The sequence below is a fragment of the Halichoerus grypus genome, chromosome 2 (genome assembly GCF_964656455.1).
Source record: "Halichoerus grypus chromosome 2, mHalGry1.hap1.1, whole genome shotgun sequence".
Classification (NCBI taxonomy): domain Eukaryota; kingdom Metazoa; phylum Chordata; class Mammalia; order Carnivora; family Phocidae; genus Halichoerus; species Halichoerus grypus.
In genome coordinates this window covers 3,896,921-3,913,276 of record NC_135713.1, presented here as the reverse complement: position 1 = coordinate 3,913,276, position 16,356 = coordinate 3,896,921, and the positions used below count along the sequence as shown (strand labels likewise).

Here is a 16,356-nt window from a genome sequence, read left to right as displayed (position 1 = left end):
CCACGAGGGGGATCTTACTCGCCGCCTCTCAGGCTTCTGTTCCGGGTACCACCGTTCCCATCGATGAGCAAATGCTCACTGTGAAGGGAAGACGCAGGCTGAAATCACCGTGCTTCCCAGTAGAATCATCTGTTAAAGAATGTGAACGGACAACAGCCTATGAGCAACGCGGACGGTTGGGAGTTTGGCCGTGGTGGGAAGCACACGGGGTCAGTGGAGTTGTTTGAATCCACACTGCCTGCTGGGTTATCTGGGGGAATTTCTGAAACTTCTGAACCTCTGGTTTCTACAGAATGAGGGGAAATAATACCAAGACCTCCAAGACATGAATAATGATTGCTTCCATGCATTGATACTCGTAAAATCTTACAGATTCAAGCACATGAAACGCTGTTGCAAAGATTTTGTGGATGGTGCCCTCCTGCAGCCCAGAGCTGCCCCCAGCAAGCACGTCCTGTTTCCACTCTCAAACCCTGCTGCGGGTTTCCGCAAGACCGCGTGTGTGAAAACACACAGCAGGTGCTCAATAAATGGCAATAGTGTTTTTCTCACTGTCCTCTTGCTTCTCTGGAGAATTAGTCCCGGGGGGCCCTGAGAGAGCAGGAGAGTTGAAGGCATGCTGTTTCCTTTCACGGAAACAGGGGAGGGTCAGTGTAACCCTTCCTGACGGTTCCCATGTGGCCAGTGAGGGGTACTTGGACCAAGTGCTGAGTCTTGGGACCCAGGCAGGTCCGGTTTCTACCAGGAAGACTCTCAGAGGAGTCATAGCCTACATGAGGTGCTGAAGGTCACGCATCCTGCCCTCCATCTAGGTGTTGAATGACAAACCCTAATTTCCCATCCATTTTTCCACCCAAACTGAAAACAAACAACACATTCACTGACTCGATAATGCCATTCTTTAAGCAAATGATTATGGAATGGGTTCTGGGTTGATTTCTTCCAAAAACCTCAATGTGAGAATTATTACTGAGGGCTAATTAGGTGATTTGCAAGTACACTAATCACACATTCAGCGTTTTCGGGATCCTGAGACAAGTAACTCGGTAAAAGCTGAGAAAACCAAGTGCTCCTTGGAATGCCTGACACGCAAACAGGGGACATGAGTGAAGCTGCCATAAAGAAACAGGGGCAGACCCGCCATCCTCTGCAGACGTTCCCATGTAGTTCTTTCTATTTTTTTCCACCAAATGAAAACGTACAAAGAAGAGTTCTGAAAATCATAATGTCCTTGCACAAATATAAAGCTTTGTGATTCAGTTGTTAATTTAACCAAACTCTATTAGATATCTCTAAATAGGGGTGGATAAAATCAACTATATATTCAATATAATCTGTGAAAGCATGAGGGGTTGTTTTAAGATCAGAAGAGAAAGGGAAGAGAAATAAGTATAATTAGAAATTAATTTTTCCCATGTCATACACAGGGGATGCCTGTGAACATAGTTCTATTCCTCCGTTCCCTGAGTGGCGGCACATGGTAGCTCGTCTGGCCCCGTCCCGTGAGGGGCCCATATACTACTCTCTATTTTGTAATTAAAGCCATTTGCTTGCTCTCCTTGTGTGCAGAAGGGAATCAGACTTTTCCTTAGGAAGCTCTTAATGTCAGAATTTAAATAGGATTTCAATATTTTATTCTTAGTTAATAATGGGGAGAATTAGTGTGTGTCAAACACATTAGTGTCAACTGTCCAGACTTACGTTTTTTTGTTAATCTTTGTTTTTCTCTATTTCTTTTATGTCTTTTATTAGAGCAACTATTAAGAATGTATGAATTCAGTTTTACTTTTTCTTTATTCATTACATTCTTACTTCATGCAAGTCTCCATTTTGTGTACCTTTTTACTTAAATATCAACTCTCTAAATTAACTTCTTAATTATTAAAAGCTGGAATTCACAAAGCTGAAATCTGTATATCCATATGAAAACTTGTGTGTTTTTGAAATATTAGGTGGAATTGAGTATTGTGTTTCTAAATTTGAAAAATTTGCTCACCACTCTTTGTCAGACAGTATGTCTGGCTCTAGCTGAGAATGTTCCTGTAGTGAGCTACCTTTACCAATTTAGACATTCCTATGGTCAAATTCTAATGGTATTAAGATGACCAAGGCATCGACTGTCATGTGAAATTCTCCTCTCTGACATGCTGTTTCTAGTCATTTCCACTGCAATTTGCATAAAATTCATATGGTTTCTGGGTGAATTTCAATACACGACTTCATAGTATATTTTTTGAGCAAGACCATTAGACAAAAACCTCTGTCCGTATCACAGTATTTTCAACATAAGCTTCTATTTCTCATCACCAACACGATAGATATAATAACTGGAGTGACTATCATTTCAATAATCTCAAATAGCAAAACTATTGTTTATCAAATCTTCACTTAGATAGAAATTAGAAGCCAATTCAGTGCATGACTTCCTCAGAGCCACATGCTGATGTAGATGATGGGAGAAGGCAGGCCAGGCCTTCGAGGGACATTCAGAGCCCTGCTCTCTGCTCTCCCTCTGGGGACGGGCTCCCTGCCAGGACACGGTGAGGACCCGTGAGTGCAGCGTGCCCGTGGCCCAAATGCACCCGGGCCCCTCAGTGCCCACCACCAGGGGAGGCGTGAGAAGTGACCTACCCCCACCACATGACACGGAGCACTCGGAGCGGATGATGGTCCACGTGTAGCGAGGCTGGCTGCCAGGCTTTTCCCCTCTCAGCCGAGGCACCGAGTACTCCCAAGCAACACCCGGGTTCCTTCCCTGAAACAGAAGCTGTAAAATAAAAAGGGGGAAAATAGAGCCGGTTAAAATGGAACTGATAAATGTAAGCTAATTTTTAAATAATACGTAAACATCAGTATCAACAATCAGTGTTACAATGGGAAACACTGTCCATCCTCCAAAATGTATATGAACTTTTTAAACAGAAGTGAACTGTCGGCGAGAATCAGGCTCATTTAGAAAAATGTAGATATTTTACTCTTTGGCTTTACATTTAGTATATTCCTCCATGCAAGACTTTGAACACCTTTGCAAACTAACTAAAGTGTTTGGTTACGTCCCCCAGTGTTTCCTTGGGATCCCCCGCAAGTCCTGTCCATCTGAGAGAATCAGAAAGCAATGCCTATAAGGCACTGTCCCACTTCCTAGTGATTCCAAGCAGCCCAGGACTCTTGAGTGGGCATCACCCATGCCACCATCAAAGCCAAGTCAGAGGACTTGCTAGTGTGACCGGATGCAGAGGTCTTTTGCCAAGTGGCATGCACCCTGTAGATCCAGAAGAAAACTATCTTATCAGTAAAGATCTGTCAGGTTGAGCCTGTCCATGAGCCGTGGCTTGGCACCTTATATTTGGAATCCTCACCTCCTAGCTTGAAACACAATCATTTGGACCAGTTCCCTTTCACCCATGAATGTATCGGATCCACTGATCTCAGTGAGAAGGCTTTTTATTTTGGAAACCTCACCATTAATCCATTGGTAGAAATCCCATCTCTGAGTCTTAGAGCCTTTCTTGGTCCTGATGTGATGTGCCAGTGGGTAAAGATATTGGCCCCTCCCTGACAAGCTGGCACCGCACTCCCCTCCCTGACAACACAGGTCAAGTCTTAGTTGCTGAAGGTGTTGTAGGACAGGGGAGGGCCCCGGACAGGTGGCGGCACGGCCAGGCCACTGAGATGTTCTCCTGCCTGACATCCTGAGCCTTTGCAACTCTTCTTCCATCCAGAACAGTTCCTAATAAGCCATGTTCATCTTCACACTTGACCTATCTCTCCTCCTGTGTGATTATTCCAGCTGAAGCCTGAGATGGTGGGAGAAATAATCAAGGCAAGAATTCAGGGTGAAGAGAACAGCTCAGGGTCAGGAGGGGAGACAGAGGTGGGATGTGTGCAGATGGGGCGACTGCCCCCAGACCCCTGGAGGAAGTATCTCCCAGGAAGATATGAGAGAACAGAGGGGGCTGCTTGGCCCCCAAAGCAGGTGGGGGACATCTGAGGGGCTCACATCTGTGTACCCAGTTGTGGGCTGGTGGGGCAACTTTTGAACCACGTGCTTTAACCGTGCACAGAAATACAAAATGTAAGGACTTAGCATATCCAGTGCCTGCCACCTCCATCTGCCCAGTCCCATGGGGACAGATCATGTTGTAGGAAGAGACTAATTGCAGCTTGTGAGCCTCTGCGGTTGTGGGTAGAGAACAGAAGGGCAATGGGTCAGGAGGCGGCTGCGTGGCCCCCTCCCTGCACACCAGGGCCCATTTGAGGGCACAGCAGGGGCTTTGCTTCTGGGTGCTCATCTCGCTCCCATTCCACAGGATTCAGTGGAATGCTGATCCCACCCCAAACACAGGCAAAGGCAGAGTCCCCTGAGTGTCCAAGCTTTTCACAGCCAGACAGCTTACAGGACAGGGGCAGACTTTTGTAAAAATCCACTGTAAAGAACCCCAAACAGGAACTGCATTATGTGCATAAATACAAATTTGGTGAGGCCCCAAGAAAGGAAAGAGAACGAGTCGATGGCCCCATTCAATGTACCCATTAGTCTTGTTTCTGAGACGCCATCAAGTTGTAAACATTATTCTCTGCATTTAAAATTATTCCCATAGCCCTCGATCTGCACCAATGCCAGAAGACCCCCGCATCCCAGCCCGAAGATGAGAAGGCTGGGGTCTACCTCCACAACCAGTGTTTCGTTGGTTGGCCCAGACGAGGTTAAGCTCTCCGGCTGGTGGGAAGACCGTCTGTAGTCAAACGTGGTGCCTGAAAACTTGTATCGGCCGGGCCAGTCGACCGTCCAGTGTCCATTCAGGTAGTATTTTTTGAGAGCGTTGCGCACAGAGATGTAGGAGGTAGACACGTTTATCTCGTGGATGCGAATACTCCGGGCTCCAGGAGGAATGGTGACCATCTGATAATACTCTACAGTAAAGGAATCAGGATCGGGGAGAATGTGGTTTCTCATTCAGTAACACCGAGGTGAAATCCCTACGCACCTGGGGTTCCCCACCACCAAAACCTGAGGATCCACATTGGGAACCAGGAGAAGCTCTGGTGTGGCAGTCAGTTCCATTAGGTCTTTAAGTGACTTTTTCTTTTTTTTTTTTTAATTGGAGCAGAACTGTTATCATTTTCACTAATAGTAACCTAGCAACTGCTTCCCATCCAAAGGAAAGGCTTGACAAGTAAAGCAGGGAAGGAGATTGTGTAGGTCTTTGAAGGACCCTTAAGGCTGCTGTCCCCACTGCACCTCAAGGGTTTCCCACCAGGAAGTTCCACTCTCCATCTTGTCTCCACACCTTCAGGCAGCTTCGCGTACTCACGGTTGGCGCTGTGGTGCTTGGCATAGAGCCCCTTGTGCGTTGTGCAGTCTGAGTTATTGCCCCTGCACACACCACAGGAATCTTCTACAGCATTGGACCCAAGGACATGGTCACATCCGACTCTCTGGGGGACCGGGGTCCCACGTCATTCGTGCAAGAGAAGACGACAAGGGCAAAGTCACAAACCTCCAGTGAGAAACCTCCCCGAGACAGCAGAACATTTCACCCACACAGGGTAGTTCACAAATATTTATTGGATACCAAATATGTGCACAGCGAGACTGTAACTCGACTCTCGGGTCCAAAGGAGGAGACCCTGACTCCTGTTCTCTTCAGTACGGCTACACCACCTCAGTCTCTGGAGCCCTCAGTTAAATCTCTCAGAGCATCATGCTGGAGATAACAGTGCATTTCAGACTGACACAAAGCTCTTCTTGGTGGAAATGACAAGCAGTGTGTCCACAGGACGGTCCCCTGGACCATGCCGCCATGCCTCTGCATCGCCGTGTGCAATGCAGAGAAGTAACACACGCCACGTGGGAATTATTCCCAGCAGTAAATTATGTAACAGGCGTATTTGTTTACTGTCCTAGAACTTAAGGGGCTCTTTATAATCTCAGTGGTGCTGCAGTGTTACACTTCCTAACAAAGAGTTAGTATATACAAGTAAAAAAATCCACTCAGAAATGAAGTAACTACAGCCTGCAAGTCCTTGCTTGAAATCCTTAGGGCCAGATGCATTTCAAAACTCAGGGTTTTTGGATTTTAGGAAGGTAATTAACATATTATGCATATAATGTGAGAGTCCCAGCAGGGCCCAGGGCAGCACCCCTAATAAAGCACATAAATGATGTTCCTATAGCAAAATGCGAGCATCATAACTCTAAGCAAACTAAATAAAACTGAAAAAAAGTCTCATATCAGTTCAGGGCAGGTTTTGGCCAGCAAACAAATTCAGGGCAGCTTACGTTGTGCAGCCGAACAAACTTTCTGTTTGATACTTTTGGGATTTCAGAACTACACGTAAGGGGTTGTGACATTGTATCATTAAGGATACCTGAAAATAATGAAGTATTTAACAAGTCAACTAGTAATTAGACAAAATGGACAGAGATCTGAACATTTTAAAGCTGAAAGAAATCTCAATAGATCGGAGTCAATCTTCACCTACTAAAAAGGATGACACTGTGTGTCTCAGGGGATGACCCTGAGGGGATGTCTCAGGGTAAAGACCCCCGTCATCCAACTCAGAGAAATCTAGAAGGAAGCCCAAGGTCCTTGGGCTCGTGGGTACACAACCCGAGTCACCTCAAGGAAAAACCCATTGTTCACATGCAATGTATTTGATCCGGTAAAGATTTCACTTTCTGCATATAACAGAATTCCTTCCCCATCTCACCTCTGCATGGGGCGGCAAGCTCAGGGCTCTATGGCCACTTAGCCACCGAACTGTCCCCAGCCTCTCTTTCAAGTCCCTCCACCAAAGAGACCCCTGCACGATGCCAAGTGGCCTCCGGGCTCAAAGCTGTCCCCATCCTCACTGCTGCCCATGCTGTTGCAGGCTGCCCCCCGCTCTGCTCCTCCCGGGTCCCAGGGCCTGTTCCTCGCTGACGTGAGGATACAAACCCTCTGAGCATCCCTTCCTGCCCCCTCTCCTCCCTCGGCACCCTGGCCCTGCCTGCCCTCGGGTACTCTGATGCCTGAGTCAGGGCCTACCAAACCACGCCTTCTCGCAGGAGTCTGCTCCCCCAAACGCCTCTGCCAACTCACCCTTCCAGATCTAGCTCAGAAGCTCCCTTCTCCAAGGAGCCCCATAAATCCCCCAGATCCGCTTCCAGGAAGGAATCAGCTCTCCCCCACTCCCCATCCTGTGTATGCACCTCGACTGCAACAAACCCCATGTGTCTCAGTGTGTGTTCATCTGGCATCCCGCCCCCCCACCAGGCTGTGAGTCCGAGAGAAAGGGTGGGATTTTAATGTCTGGTGTCTTTAGCCCCTTAGAGGATGCCTGGCGCAAAGCAGACTGTCTGGACACGTGTGTTGAATGAATGAACAATCATTATTACCTCACATATCCCATCTATACAAACATTACGGCTATCCTCCGAGCATGGAGTCCCATCTTTGACTTTATTTGACAAAGAAAAGAAGAAATCAAATCCTTCTGCGATACAGTAGAGTTTGCATAAGTGCTGATCTTAAAAAGAAATACACACACAAACACAAATAAGAAAGATACTTAAGCTCTGATCATTTTTGCTCTAAATTTTAGATAGACTCTTTAAAGGTTTTTTTTTTTTTTTCCCCATAAAATAACTTCCACACAATACTCATTGCAAAGACATTTTTTTATGGTTGTCTCAGGAGGCTTGGGTTTTTTTCCCCTTAATTTTTAATTTGTATAAGGCTTCACTATTAATTTTTACTCTGCTGTGTCCTTTCCTGCCCTTGTTCTTTACCCAGTAGAGGCACATAGTAGGCATTCAATAAATATTTGTTGACTTGAATACAACGTAACTGTTCTACTACTAGTATGATTAACTACGCTCTTGTAGAAATGCAAAAGGTCGTTATCATTTAGGAGCAATATATAAAATTCTCACAAATAAAATGTAATAAAAGAGTTCAAATGATCACCAAATTTCTTAATAGCTAACGCATTTGATGAAATATATATTTCTGAACTGATAAAAGGAATAACTTTTAGATGAACTCTCCAGAGGATAATGATTTCTATAAATATAATGATTGTTGAAACACACTGATAACGTGGAGAATAAAGGTATTATTGTACACTTCAGCATGGCAGATCAAGGTGACTTCCTCTCTTGATAATCTATTTCAAAGATTTTATGATTTACATAATTAATATGGACTTTCATAGAAACTTTTTCCCTTCATTCTTCTTGGTAAAGAAGGGAAGAGTTGATGATGAAAATATAGTCTGCCTTAGGAATTTTCATGGGCTCAAGACTCATCTACAAATATTTTCTTTATTGTATAAGATGAAACCAACTGAATAACCCTAACAATCAAGTTGAGTATGTGCTTCCACGATAAATGTATTTATTTCCTGGGATTGCAGAGTCAGGAGTAACACACATATTTTGACTCTAATTTCAAAGTCCTTTCTCTTTTTTCTCCTGCCTACTTATTTCTCACTGGCTCAAATTTTACTGAGTTTAGGAGTTCAAAACACAACCAAAAATGCTTTGTGTGAAACTGCTTAAAATTTCCCTTTGAGACTGTACTGACTTAAGCTCTCAGCAAGAAAACATTATGTCTATTGGGCTGGGGAGGGGTAACTTCAGAGGAGATTCATGTATTTCAGTATTCCCAGTTTCAAAGAGCAAGATGACTAGCTATTCTTTGAATTTCTCCTTAAATTACTGCCAAATGAGCTACCGTGTTCAGGGTATTTTAATCTTAAGATTAATAGATCTTTCTTTCAACCTAGAGATTAAAATCGGACATATGGTGCAAATAACCTTCTTGGTTTAGATCAAGACTTTTGAAAATAGTACACTTGAAAATGATCTGCTTTTCCAAAAGATGCTAAAGTTTTGCTCCCATTCTCTGGCCATGATAAGTGTTCAATGGGGTGACATGCTTATAGTGATATCACCATCAACTGCTGTGATTTGTAATGAGGAAAACATTGACCCATGATGCATAAATCCTGTATTTTGAAAGCTTTGTCACTTCTTTGAAGAGCTGGCTGTATGGTGCACACCCTCTCTAGTTGCTTGTTATCTTCCGACCACGCAGCCGGTCCAGTTTAGACCAGAAGTCGGTGGCCGTGGGGCAGGCGAAGAGCCCTGGCAGCGACCTCACACAGCAGCACGGTCTATCCGAACAGCACAGCTAAGATCATGCCACTCTTGAAAGAGTGCAGATAACAAAGCGCGAGGCTGGTACCAGGAGAGGGATTTAGGATTTACCTTCCACTTGGGTGTATGGCTTCCACGTGTAGCGCCATCCTCGGAACCGTTTGCCATTGTACTCGGCACACTGCAGGGCGCGGAAGTCAAGGCTATTGTGCGGACACTGCTGACGGTTGCAGAGGCTCAGAGTACGAGTCGGGCCCTCACAGAACTTCCCTCCGTGCGATGGTCTGGAACGGTTAGAAACCTTGCATTCAATAGCGACTCCCCCCTCCCTGGAAACTAGGCTCATTGGAGAGAGGAGCAGATCTGGTTAAATGGCTCACAGTGACCGAGGGAGAAGCGTACACACCCTGAGGGGACCCTGGCACTTTCTTACCATGAACAACATGAGCCGTGTTACTGATGTCTCTAGGGCAAGTTACGATGTGGAAGTGGGCCTGACTGCCGCCTGTTCACAACCGGTTCCCAGCACCCCTGCAGAAGGCAGGGGCCATCACTGTTCCCCGCACTCCATAGAGGAGGGACCTTCTACCACCATCTTCCCTGCGGCCAGGCCAGGTCAGCAGATCGGCTTAGAAGCCGTGACCTTCCGGCGGTTGGTGCTGACAGCAAAGAGCACCTGCTCACCCCTCTAGAATCCATGTGGACAAACCCGGAGAGGGCACCCACTCAACGCAAGGGACGTATTGGGTATCACACATTAAGGACATGACCAAAGAGCTGTCATATGACTCATGTTTTAAACCAGCTGAGGTGCAAAAGGAGGATTGGGAACCTCCTCCACCCCACTGCACTGGGGACCACCTCTGATGGTTGTGTCTTCTCACAGAAGGCCACAATTAAACCACGGGCGGCAAAGCTAAATATATTGGATGAAAGACCAAACATTTGGCTTTTTGCACATAAAAAGTGGTTCTTACAGATTCTTATTCATTTTTCTATGCTTTCATGATTGATTTGCTTACCTTGGTATTTCACATAAATGTGGTAAAAATCCATTTCCTGAATACCACTGCCGGGTCTGTTTCCCTGTGCTATGGTCAAGTAGTTTCAAGCATCTTAAGTTATACCGAAGAGATACCACTGTTTGAGAAATACTTGACTAAAATGACTTCCCTATTTAGTGATTTTTTTTTTTTAATTCCAGTATAGTTAACATATAGTGTAATATTCAGATGTGGTGCTCATCACTACAGGTGCACCCTTCATCCCTATCACCTGTTTCTCTTGTCCCCCCATGTACTCCCCTCTAACCATCAGTGTGTTCTCTAGAGTTAAGAGTCTGTTTCTTGCTTTGTCCCTCTTTCTCTTATTTTTTCCCCTTTTGTTGTTTGTTTCTTAAGTTCCACATATGAGTGAAATCATTTATCTGTCTTTCTCCGACTGACTTATTGCGCTCAGCATAATACCCTCCAGCTCCATCCATGTGGTTGTACCTTCCCACTGATTCCTACAATACTATGTGACGTACGGATCAGTATTACCGTACGCAGGCTGTCGGGGAGGTTCACAGCCTAGAAATCGCTCGTGAGGAGGACGTGCCGACGTGCTTACTTGGGATTTGTGCACAGGCGGTCTCTGTGAGAGACCCCTCCTCCGCAGGTCCTGGAACAGGGGGACCAGGAAGACCAGTCTGACCAATGGCCATGGGTGGGCTTGGGGCCTTGGTCGCCATATTTCACACACTGTCCTCCACGGCACCACTGAAAGTTAAAAAAAAAGAAAGAAAGAAAGGTTGACGTGACTCACGGATGGATAGGTGGGTCCATGGCTGCCGTAATGCTCAGCCCTGGGGAGCTCTGCAGGGCAGGCAGACATCAACATCCCACCTTCGGGTAGCACATAATACAAATAAAATTAACATAGCTTTTTTCTTTCCAAACCTAACGTGGTTTTATAAATGCCCACGGAGGGACAATCCAGAGAAGAATCATTTTCTAACGTCTGAGCTGCTGGAATTCAGCACATTTAATTAAGTGGTGTTGCACGGATGTTCAGCCCGATTGTTGAGCTCTCCAGTGAGTGAACTCCAACCTCTTCTGGAACAACGTGCTTTTCATAGCTCTTTGGAAACAGACAGAGTCTCGGGTAGAAAAGTCCAGCTGGAGGTTCCACATGACTCAACACCTTGTCATTTCTGGCCAGTGCTCTGTGCCTTCACTCCCAAGCACCTGGGCTCCGAGCCTAGAGCCTGGAGGTTGTTAGCGGATGCGTGTCAGAGGTCAGACCGCTTCCCGAGGAGATGAAACAACCCACACAGGAGCTCCATCCGTCCCCACGAGGCTGGGGATTCTATCAGCTCTTCTTTCTCAAGAGGAGCGCTCATCAATGTTAGTTCAAGCTAAAAGCCACATGTTTACTTTGCTGCCATCACACGTAAAGGCCACACAACATCTAACGTTGTGTTCAGCGGTGCTGGTTTTCTACCCATGGTTTGGTGTAGACGTCAAGGATCTTCTGGCCATCTGCTGAGAGGAGAAAAGGAACTGGCTTGTTCCTTACTGCTGGCCTGCATGGAGCAGCAGAGCCCGGCCCGAGGGCTCGGGGTGGGGATGGGCTGAGGTCTCCTGTGTGTCTGTCTCCCAGATGAGGACCACCAGATTTGTTCTGGGCGAGAAAATGGGGCTTTCCAAGAGGAAAACAATAATACTTTCATTATTAATTGTTGTGTTTGGTGAAAACATATCAAGTTGCTGATATCTGACCATTGTTGTCACACAGAAATGGCAGTTACAAATGGTATAATATCATTTAGGGAAGAAAAATGGAACATAAGTAATTCTGAGGACTAAAGCCTCATCCATTCAATTCTTTGATTCTTTCCGAGAAGTAAGTAAGTAAATAAATAAATAAGTCACTCTTTTGTTACCTCCTGGCCACACCCCAGGTGATAGAAGGAAGTCCTAGAATCCCCGACACCTCAGCTCAATGAGGGGCATGCAGCTGACAGTAAGGTGTCTGCTCCCTGATGGCCTCATGAGTCCAAGGAGAGAGCTGGATCTGGGCAAAGCAGGGACCAGCTCCTGGGGACTTCGGGCAGGGCCCTGGGGCAAGGAGGGACACAGAGGGACACCGATGGATAAGGATGGTGTCTGTTGTGATTGTTTTGTCCCATTTTAAAAGAATGATCTGGTCGGAGCTTTCTAATACAAAGACAGAAAATGGGAACACAGGAACCCACGAGTTGAAAACTCAGAAAATGTTTTCAGGTTTTCAGGTCACTTGAAATAATTCTTCCTCGATGGTTATGATTAAGCCAACAAGTTGGTTAAATTGATTTTGCTTTTGGTATTTAAGGATCACTTTAAGAAAATTTGGTTTAATTTTTTTTAAGACTTTTGATTTTTTTTATTACTCAAAAAAGCTTCATTTTTTTATTTAGCTTTCTGACTCAGTGCTTGGGCCTTCAAAACTTTCACAACGATTTTATGCCCCTCGATAAGGAAAACACGCTTGATCCTGTCACGAACACACTTAGCACACGCGGAACCACCAGAGGCCCTGCTGACGTGTTTCTTCGTTTTGGACAACCTCATAAGGACTTTAGGTCTCACAGCACGAACTCCTCAAAGTCAGCCTGGGCCGATGCCACATGCAGATTTTGGTGCTTTCCCAACCTTCTGGGTATAAAGGTAAACGATTCTATTACCAGGGGTTCGGGACAGCCTAGTTTTGTTAGAGGCTGTCCTGCAGGACAGCCTACAATGTCAGGTCAAACGCTGGACCATTCTGAATGCCTATGGACGCCGTCCCTGGAAGAGCTGGTTTAATTTTGTTTTACAATTACACAAAGTACTTTTAAAAAAATATATGGTTTATTCCCTTTATTTTTTAATGAAAGGAAGTATTTATACAGATTAGTATTCCCTTGTCTTTGGTAAGTGATCACACACAACACATGTTCTTCCATGTGCTTCTCCACCTAATAGTGCGTCTGGAGATCATCACTTGGAAGTGTGTAGACAGGTCTCTCATTCTGCATTTGGGGTTCTGCTCTCTTCCTGGACCCCTGCATGATTCCCCGTCTGCAGCTGTCACAGTTGTTGCTGCCATGAGCAGCCTTGCCCATGCAGCTTCTGCTATCTGCACCAGAGTATCCTTAAATGACTATCCTTTTAAAAGTTATTTTAAAAAACCTTTCTGAAAATCTGAGGAGAAAGCACTGTACCTTCTGCCATGGAGGTTGGGGGGATGCAAGGGTGCGGGCAGACAGAAGCACGAACACACGCACTCACACGCACACACACGCCCTGGAGTATAAGTCCACGCAGGTCCCAGACCTGTGGAGCCCACCGTGAGCAGGTCAGGGAAGAGCCTGTGTTCAACAGACATACGACGTTTCCACCGAAACACCAGTGAAGTTTCTGAGGACCGTCCCATGTTTCTCACCATTTTATATTTATTGATGGACACTGTGGCTTTTGAGAGAAGGCTTTACCTTAGCAAGCAAGATGGCACGGTGTGTGCTTGCTTCTGCTGTGATGCTGTCCCCAGAGTCTGCATGTCACACCGAAACCCAGCACACACGGGAAGCACCCTGATAAAGTACAACAGCGGACTTGGGGAGAGGGGAGGAAAGGAGCGTCTGTACTAGTTCTGCTGCTGTGTGGCCCGGGGCAAGTTACTCAAGTGCTCTGAGCCTGCACATCCTCCTGAGAACCTTAGGGATGGTACAAACTACCAGAATGAACTGTTCCCAAAATGCAATGCAATGACACAGACCAAGTACCTAGCACCAGGTGTAAATATAACGTGAGAGTGGTTTAATATACTACATTAGGGACCCATGATTGTTAGAGAGCTAGAATCTGCTTTCATATGCATTAGGCTGTAGTACGAAACCCTCGTCCTGGATTTCCCATGGTGTGAGCACAAAGGACCCTAGTGTCCTTTCCCTGGAAGGTTCCTGAGTACACCAGGGGGGCTGCAACGGGCTCACCCTCACAGGGTGGTTGTGAGGACTGAAAGTATGTGATGTACTAAGGATGGAGTCTGACACTACAAAATGCAATTTAGTTCAATTTACCACCATGCACAAGCCTCAAAGGCAGCACAGAGTGGAGGGAAATAGGCCCCCACCCAGGAGGAAAGTGCACAGAAGCAGTATGGTTATTGACAGTCATCCAGGACACACCAACTGCTCTGGGTATCCTGTAAGTACTGAGATACTGACTTCTGGTAATGCACACGCCTAAATCAATAAACCTCAGGGACACACAAGAACCCATAACACAGGAAGACACACAACTAACGGCAAAGGGAGCTCTCACAGGAGCCTCCAGTGCTGCCCCACCGTGGCCACCGTGCAGCCCCTGGGCAGAACACATCTTTCCTGAGTAATTTTAGGCATGCGTTCTGGCTTAGCATGCACTATTTCTTTTTTATATGAAGGAAAGGCCCATATTTGGAAATACACTGAAAATAATTTAAAAATACCAATGACCATCAATTTAACTGTGCTTTCAGGGTAAATAAAATGTAAGAATATATAGGTTATTCTGAGGAAGGTCACTGCTCTGATCAGTCCTACAGGAAGTAGGCGACGGAGAAGCACCCCGTGCCCGTGTGACTTGAAACTCAGGGGCAACAGCGGGAGGGCGGACAATCTTTCAGGAAATGGAGACACTTTTGCAAACTATCACCTGAAGAGTAAATGTTAGCCAATTATGTGGAGAGAGTGATGACCAGCGGCAGCTTAGTAGTCAGGCAGCTTCCCCGGCCTCCTGAGACAAGGGGCATTTCCACACCGCGGTGCATCCGCATGTCCCTTTCCTCTTCTGAGAATCTAAAAGCATTTTTATTCAGTTTTGGGGGGATTATAAGTTATGTAACTACTGTTGCTTATATCTCTGGAAGGATTTAAGAATCCACCCCACACTCTGGGGGACTGCGGATAAAGCACAGAGGCGTGTGCAGGACAAGTAGCCGCTGGGCGCCCTTCCCAGGTAAGCGCACACAGCTCTCTTCACGTCCCCAGTCAGTGTTGCAATACTTTCACCTGAATGCACGAGTTAGCGCTGTTTGTTAACATGTTTAACCCTTGCTGTCTGTGCTTACGTTTAAATAGACTCAGGCTGTGATACATTTGCTTTGGAATCTACACATAACAGATCGGTGCTATTTAGACATGTATCTCTTTCATGTGCATTAGTGTCACTAAAAAGGTCACACACCTAGTGGCACAGAAATGGGTACAGGGCTCATTTGGGTCCAATATATCTCTATCTTTTTCAATGGTCTTGTATTTTAAAAAGAACAATGCAATCACAGGTTGAGTCAAAGGAATCAAAATAATACTCTTGGACTTTATGGTAATTTATTTTTGAATTTCAACAACAAAATTATTCTCTCCCAGTGAGTAATAAATGTGCTGTTTATTTCTTTCTTAATGTACTTCTTTTCCCTACCAAAGCTCCTCTCCTTTTTCCCAGGAGACACGGTAAGTCAGAATGGTCTGCCCAGGGTCTTTAAATTGATGCTCTGCGGCTTTAACAATACTACTTAACTCGGGTTCTATATGTGGTTGAAATACAGCCAAGAGTTTAATGTTTCCCCTTATTAAATGGATGTAGTCACCACCTGTCACCTGGCATCTACATCTACTAATTGCAGATAGCCCATCAATTACATCATTGGGAAAGGGGCAAAAGGAGGAAGGAGCCCCATTCACAGTATTGATATAAATTAAACACCGTCTTCTGACCTGGGCGTAAATTTGCACATAGAAATGAGGAACACAGGCTGACAAAATACCGACACAGGAGGAGGGGAGATGCATGGGTAGAAAGGCCCTGACATCTGAACATGACTCATGACCTAAGATTAGCTCCTTACCATGTCAAGCCCACAAATAGTGCCTTCTGCTGCGGGCATAAACTTAGTCTCACATTTCCTTCCGATCCGGTGGCACCACAGGGCTTTACAGATATCCTACCGGGGAGAAAAGGTCATTAGTATTACAGATGATCCACAAATCTATAATAAAATATCACTGAAAAATTTAGGGAAAAGAACTGATATAAATTAAAAGCTGATAACTACTTAGCAGTAGATAGACAGAAGACCCAGAGACTCATGTTCTAGACTTGCCCCAACTTAATTCCATCCCTGAAACTTTATTTATTCATATGTATTTATCATAAATGTAACAAAAT

The 16,356-nt window shown here is 45.5% G+C and overlaps 1 protein-coding gene and 1 pseudogene across 1 annotated transcript in view; both read right to left on the bottom strand.

Moving 5' to 3' along the window:
- The window catches only part of ADAMTS16 (ADAM metallopeptidase with thrombospondin type 1 motif 16), a 141,707-nt gene that overhangs the window by 54,432 nt on the left and 70,919 nt on the right, over window positions 1-16,356 (bottom strand). Inside the window, exons 11-17 of the mRNA XM_078066540.1 lie at window positions 16,037-16,132; window positions 10,757-10,905; window positions 9,257-9,429; window positions 7,382-7,512; window positions 5,316-5,439; window positions 4,670-4,914; window positions 2,632-2,767 (exon numbers count right to left, since the gene is read on the bottom strand). Coding sequence (XP_077922666.1) covers window positions 2,632-2,767; window positions 4,670-4,914; window positions 5,316-5,439; window positions 7,382-7,512; window positions 9,257-9,429; window positions 10,757-10,905; window positions 16,037-16,132 — 1,054 coding nt within the window. The remainder of the gene's footprint in view (window positions 1-2,631; window positions 2,768-4,669; window positions 4,915-5,315; window positions 5,440-7,381; window positions 7,513-9,256; window positions 9,430-10,756; window positions 10,906-16,036; window positions 16,133-16,356) is intronic.
- Window positions 12,395-12,930, bottom strand: LOC118543242 (large ribosomal subunit protein eL34 pseudogene; annotated as a pseudogene).